General features: G+C 38.7%; 1 protein-coding gene and 1 pseudogene across 1 annotated transcript; one reads left to right on the top strand and one right to left on the bottom strand.

Moving 5' to 3' along the window:
• LOC107556084 (centrosomal protein of 162 kDa-like) overlaps positions 1-1,309 on the top strand; it is a 21,801-nt pseudogene extending 20,492 nt beyond the window's left edge.
• A 1,976-nt stretch (positions 1,310-3,285) lies between these two features.
• LOC107556088 (melanocortin-2 receptor accessory protein 2A) lies at positions 3,286-6,380 on the bottom strand. The gene is made up of 3 exons (XM_016239087.1): positions 5,832-6,380; positions 5,290-5,391; positions 3,286-4,208 (listed from the first exon to the last, which is right to left on the bottom strand). The coding sequence occupies exons 1-3, from the start codon at positions 5,945-5,947 to the stop codon at positions 3,782-3,784; spliced, it is 645 nt and encodes a 214-aa protein (XP_016094573.1). The 5' UTR covers positions 5,948-6,380; the 3' UTR covers positions 3,286-3,781.
• Between the last annotated feature and the right edge of the window lie 490 nt (positions 6,381-6,870).

Below are 6,870 nucleotides of genomic sequence, written 5' to 3'. Positions count from 1 at the left end.
CAACAGTTCAATAAACTAGAAGTTTTAATAAGAGACTTACGTTTTAGACACCATATTGCCTGTTTTTGCACTATTTCGCCAACAAACATAATTCCAAACAAAGCCACAGCGCTGTTTTGCGTCTCCAGCAGCCCTATAGTGTATATTTAATTTATTGATAAATTGTAATAATTTGACATGTAAGATGATGCATACATCTAAAAAGGTTAAAAAATAGGCCTTTGTAAAGGTAAATATGCAGATTTAAGTATGTAAAAGCTGATAGAACACTGATGAAAATATTGCTTCAGAATAAATTGTTTACTCCACCAAAAATCTCAGTGATGCAGTTATTTTGTGGGGATATTTTGTATGGAATATTGTCTGCTGACATGAAAAGTTCACTGTATATCTTAGTAATAAATACCATTTATTACAACATTGATATTTTGTTTTCTTTTTAATTTATACACATTAAATATTATATGTATGTAATAAAATGTGTATTTCCATTACAGGTTTAGGTCTGAAATTTCATATAAGGTGGTATTAAAAAGGTCTTAAATTTAACTCTGCAGAAACCCTGGTGTACTAATACGAACAGTATCTTACAGTTTCACACACATGAACTGTAAACAGTCAGCGCACGTCTGGTTTTCTGATGCTGTACAGTATATATAGTTGTTTATAATGGACCTCAACAGCACTTTGATTGACAACCTCTGCACTATGATTGAGTACACTGACGTCATGTGCCGTTGTGTTTCCAGGTGATTGCAGACACACGGCGGGTGGTGGAACGGGAGCAGCAGGGTGAAGTGGAGCGCTGGAAGAGACTCGCTCAAGGCAGGGCTAAAGAGCTGGAGGTCTTCAGACTGGAGCTGGACTCCATACTGGACGTGCTCCGAGAACTCCAGAGACAGGGTGTAGTCATTCACAACCCCACCACCCACACATACCTGCCCCTCCGATCCTGAGCTGTGTTTGAACCACTCAGAACACTCTAGGATGTGCGTATACAAATTTCTATGTCTCTGGCTAGCAGAATTCCTGTGACAGCACTAATCATTGCTTGGCTAATTTTGTGGGAATATTTATAATTATATATATGTAAAGATTATTTAATTATTGTCAAGGAATATGAAGGGTGTGTAACATCCAATTTGGTGTTAGTAATTGCAGCATAAATCCAAATGTTTTTTTTGTATTAAAGTTAATTATTATTTGCACATTTGGTCCTGTTTTGCTGCTCCGTTGATTTTACAACATCCGCTTGAGCAGAATCCAGAAAACCTGAACAAACAGCAGTAAAATTGTTGTTGATACACCACCCACATAAGAGTTATAATAAAGTGTTGAACTCAAAAGCTCAACCTAAAAGTACGTTTACACAACAAATAATGCAGACGTCATGATTTATTACTTGCCTTAGTGCTGGGCTCAAAGGACATGGTCTGAATACTAATAAACTACTAAAAGAACATAAATTACGTGAGTGGCTGGAAATGGAGCTGCTGTGTTGTGTGACTGATAAGAGCTGACCAGCATGCAGCACTGATTATAAACACCAAGGGTCCTGACATAATATAATTTAATTGAGAACATAGTATACATTTGAGGTGAGTTTGTGGGGTATAAAGCATTTAAGTGGCAAATTTACTTGCCTTTCAAAAATGAAATTTGCATAATCACAAAAAATAAATTCTATTAACGATACAGAACAATGCAGTACTGATAACCTGCCAAACTTCAGCTAGTGTCACATCTGATGTCTGTTCGAAGTTGTCCTTAGCTGTCACCTATATAAATTGTTCATTATATTTTTGCAAGTTTGAAGGTGAAATAATGTCGCTTTGTAGATCGTGAGTCATTTCTGCTTTATTTTTCCTTAGGCAGCTTTCATCAGTGCCTGTTTTTATCTTGTTAATAGTTAATAATAATAATGTCCTGAGTTTTTGAAAGGTTAAAACATTGTATGGGATCCCATAATTCTACACTATAAACTACAATAGTATTTTAAACAAATTTTATTGAAGAAATAAGTGGTGCTTTCTCGTGCTAAATGTATCACCTGAGTGTTAAAGTGTGGTTGCTAGGACATTGCCAAGTGGTCACTAAGGTTTTCTGAGTGGTTGCTCGGTAGCAATTTTCCGATCCAAGTTAAAAAATTCTCTATGATATTCTGGTATCTATAAATGGTTCCTCAATGTACAATTTGATTTTTCACCTGTTTTATCATCTGTCAGCTGAAAAGTCAGGTCAAAAGGTAATAACACAAGCTGCATAATGTGCGGTTTCATTGAATTTGTTCTTAGGGTCAGGAATTTATGCAAAAGTTTCACCACGGGAAGCTTTGTACTGAATTTTATTGGACATATTGGACAGAATTGAAGTATTCAATTGCTCTGGTAGTTCAGGCAGCTGTATTCAGACAATTACAGAGAGTTCGTATGCAAGTATACTGCAAGTGTACAGACAGCGAGCTATTTTCTACTCAGGCATTTGCTCACACAACAAGCCTAGAGAACCAGGCAGTGCAATACCAAATTGCTGCAATTTTGCCATTAGGCTACATAAGTACAATGCTGGATAAAAAAAAAAAACATCTTCCTACTGCACATAAAGAGATTTTTTTTTTTCAATCATGCTGATAGTAGAAATGAAGTATGTCATCAAGAATGTCTTCCTACAACCGGAAACAATGTCCTTGATTTCATTGTTGTTGTTGTTTTTTCTTTAAAGGGTCATGAAACCCCAGACTACTTTTTCTGAGATTTTAGCAGAGGTGTTTGTGTTGCACATCATAGAAGACAATGTTAGCATCAGCTCATTTTAACTGTTGGAGAAAACTGGTTAATTTTAAGCTTTTTTTGCGCTATTTTCATCTTCCGGGTTTAAAATCTACATTGTGTTGACGTCACAATTTGTGACGTGGCAATGGACTATAGTACATCGATGATGCGTCGGTGTCTATTAAATTATTCATGAGACTGTGTGTTCTTATCCTATGAGAAGACGCTTCGCTTAATTATTCACAACAGCATGTGTTGACTTGCTATGACAGACGTTTCAGACTGTGAGATGACATCGCACACATTAACTGAGAAAAAAACGTTCATGGATCGAAGAAGAGTGTTTGTTTTTGCTTTGTAATAAGAGTTCGGCACAAACGCGATTCATTCACTTGGTGAGCATAACCGTTTTTACAGCTCTGTAATGCAACCCGTCAAAAGGCTTATATAAACGCACAGAATAAGCCTTAAAAGTTCTCAGAGGTGCAACAGCGCGTTCATATGTTTTCGATGCAGAGTTTTTAACTCGATGGGAGCGAAATGAAACCGTCTGAACGCGAAGCTGAGTGTGTTGTCTGTCTCTCCTCTTCCCCCTCCTTCGCTCCGCTGCGCACCACGCCCACTTTTTTAGCATTTTTTAAAACCGTGGTGAGAACTAACCAGTGCTGAAACGGGGGGTTTCATGACCTTTTAAATATCTAGCTTTTTCTAAACACAGGCTTCCCAACAGTCTTTTAGCATGCTGTCGCTGCTGTCAAGAACACATTCGCCAAATCCCATTCATGCAATCCCATCTTTTTTTAACTCTCAGACTGACATTATGCATCACTGTAGCAGATGCATCACTGAACCCAGATGTCAGAAAATAGCTCAGCCTTAAAGTTTGCACTGCAAAAGCAGAACTTTTGAAGCAAAACACCATCACTCTCCATTTTCAGAGATCATCGGCTGAGTTGAAGACAATAATGGAGTCATGATGAGTGAAAAATGCCCATCTTCAAACTGGTGGTTTAGTCAATGATATGATGGGTACAGCGCGGACGGGCCTCCTCCATTATGATCGGTGGATCGCCCAGTAGTAAATCTTCATCCCCCAATGCAGAGCTCAGTTCTGAGTTCACAAAGTTGGGGATGTTAAAATGCGCTAGGAGCGCCGCCTCTCGTTCTGCCCTGGTCTCCATGACCATATTTTGCACGACTAGTCCGACCGTTTCCACCTGGTCTCTGGAGTCGCCGCTGCCCGTACGTCCGTGGGCAGCACCAGCAGTGGCCCTGCCTCCTTCTCGCTCTTCTTCATTAATGTAACACTGAAAAAGAGACCGGGACTCTTCCAGCAATGGGCGAGAGAGACCCGTTCGGGCGTCTGCCTCACGTTGGCGACCCAGACCCTCGGCGCAGCTTGTGAGACGCATTTGTTTCTCATAAGGCTCCGCGACCCTGAGGGATTGAGACAGGAGTGTTGAACTCAAAACCTCATCAGCAGGTTTAAACCGCTTTATTTCCCTTTTCTAACAGAGGTGAAATGAGCACCGTTGCTTCCGGAGTGTGGGAGTACCCTCATCTTATATTCTATCCTCCTGCTGTGTCTGAGTGTGTGTGTGGGAGCACCTATTCCTATCCTTTCTTTTCAATGATCTTGAGTGTAAGAGGTTTCTGCTGGTCTGTGTTAATGGATGACTCACATCTGTAGAGCAGTTTAATTAAAAGAGCACTAAACAGACTGTCAGCCCAGCCCCTGAGCTACGCAACTGCTCCATTAGACCTGAGGATGGGGACTAATAGTGCTTTACTATTATAACTGAGTGTAATTATATGCAATAAACGCCCTTAAAATTTTGTCCAATACATTTGAATATACAAAGAGGGCATTATTGAACATTAATTTGCCTTTAAATGAATTCTGGTTAGCTACCAGAACACAGACAGAGATAATTGGTGTTTTTGTGCATGCGCATGCATATGGGTGCATTTGTGCACATTAATAAACATGAGCATGCGACAAGAGAGATGCAAGGATAGACTGGAATAAAACAGCACAAAATGAAATGATTGTAGCAGTGCCTATATTTTTGAGTTTATGAAGGTTAAAGTTGCCAGACTTCATGCTAATTGGACCAAGATTTCAGACCGTTGTTGGTTTAATCAAAGTTTCCTGAAAATAATCTTTGTTGGTGTTGAAGGAGTGTTAAATCGGAGACACCGACCTACTGTAGCAGAGAACTAATGAGAGTGAGGGAGGCCGCAAACACACACACACACACACAGAGCTCTCTCTCTGAAGCTAAGGATAATGAGGCATCTAGGTGGCCAAAACGCAGGCGGCGGGAAACAGAAAAACCATGCTGAAACACTGGCTTGGTACAGTACATTGTGCTTGTGGTGCAGATGTGAGAGAGATGAACTGACCTATTGGGAATTTACACTGCCTGCACTTTTGTTTAGTCTGTTCTGTCCTATCCTTGCCACAAAGCCTGATAAACAAAACTGGTATTTCACAGATTTTAGAATATATACTTACTCTGGGTGTGGTGCTCCTGTTTTGGTCAGAAGAGTCAGAACAAAAAACATAAAAATGACAAAAACTGCTAGACCCACCCAAAAGCCGATCACAATGGAAAAAAAAAAAAAAAAAAAAAAAAAAAAATTAAACTACAAATAGTAAGTGTGTGTGTGTGTGTGTATATATATATATATATATATTTCTATAAATATATGTTTACGGTTTATAGATTTTTAACTGACAAGGTTACATATTGCATGCTTAGAGATGACAATGCTGTTTTAATGTCATTAAATATATACAGTGTAGCTATAAACTATATTTACGCATACATTTTTTAAATATATTTTCATAAACATTTGCATGATTGTCTATTACTGTGCTGTGTGCTGCTGGATAAACTTTTGTTACTCAGTACACATTTTTAAAGTAGCATATTATCTAAATCTAAGCATGCTGCTTATAGTATTTTACCATTGTCCCACAGTTAACAAAAAGATGACAAACTGGATAAAACACATCAAGCTATAATGGACTTAATGCAGCAAACAGACTTACATCGATGTGCTTTGAGTCCCTCAAAAGACACGGGCTCTTCGTCGTCGTAGTATTCGTAGCTCCATTCATAATTGTGATTTGGCATACTAGTGCTGTTTAAATGCTGGAACCTCGGCATCTTAAATCACAGATCAAAACTGATAATAACAGCGCTTAGGGGAGCGATACATCACAGTTTCTCACAGCAGCCAGTGCGCGCGGTCCACGCAACACAATCATCTGCTGCATTCAGAGCTGAGAACGTAAGCAGCTGTTTTAACACCGATACTGCCAATGAATTCAACCTTATCCTGCGATCAGCTCACGTCTGCGTGCTCCAAGGCAAAAGTCAAAGACAAAAATGTGGTGTAGGTGGGCGTTCTGTAAGTATCACCGCTACTCGTGAGGTCTCCAGTGGTCTCGAGAGAATGTACTGAATATATAATGAGATCACGCATCTCTCACGTCCATCAGCTCGCGTGTGAATGGAGAGATTTCACGCGCCTCTTTTTTTTAATATTTTACAGCCTTTTTTTTTTTTTTTTTTACATTTATAATAATTATACGCTTAGCATTTGTCACACTTTTTACTCCAATCAGTATTTTCGGTATAGCCTAGTTTTTATTTATTTTTTTCTACTCTTACTGTGTGGGCACTAACATTAGTCTTGGTTGCAAAAAAAAACACTATTAGGAAAAAATAGTTCATTGAACATAGCCTACTTTTGTTTGTGACAACATGCCCCGTTGTGTTACACTATCCATTCATTTTTCAGCGTGAAAGAAAGCTATTTTATTTGAATGTGCGAAATCGGTGTATCTTGCGTCCATTTAATATAAAAAATTTGAAATTAGAAAACGTTTCCTGACTTCCGATTCATTGGCCGCCATAGTTAATAAGTAGAAGAATAACAAAAGTGCAGTAAAGGGTAAAACTATTTGCGCTACTAATCAGTGTGTTTATAATTCCGACAATACATTAAAATAAAAAGATACGCAATAATTGGTTGCGATTCTGAACTGATAAAAATAACGGGGAGCGAAATGACACCGGAAGTCTCG

The sequence above is a fragment of the Sinocyclocheilus grahami genome, unplaced genomic scaffold, assembly GCF_001515645.1.
Source record: "Sinocyclocheilus grahami isolate Dianchi unplaced genomic scaffold, SAMN03320097.WGS_v1.1 scaffold555.1, whole genome shotgun sequence".
NCBI classification, from domain to species: domain Eukaryota; kingdom Metazoa; phylum Chordata; class Actinopteri; order Cypriniformes; family Cyprinidae; genus Sinocyclocheilus; species Sinocyclocheilus grahami.
The sequence above is the reverse complement of the archived record's forward strand: the minus strand, read 5'-3'. Positions and strand labels throughout refer to the sequence as shown.

Bases quoted from the DNA above. Each gene is read 5' to 3' on its own strand.
- LOC107556088 (XM_016239087.1), bottom strand. From the start codon at position 5,947: ATGCCGAGGTTCCAGCATTTAAACAGCACTAGTATGCCAAATCACAAT. The intron at 5,392-5,831 runs ATGTAAGTCTGT...TTTTTTTTTTTT, and splicing joins GAGGGACTCAAAGCACATCG to TTTTTCCATTGTGATCGGCT. The intron at 4,209-5,289 runs GTAAGTATATAT...TCAATCCCTCAG, and splicing joins ACAGGAGCACCACACCCAGA to GGTCGCGGAGCCTTATGAGA.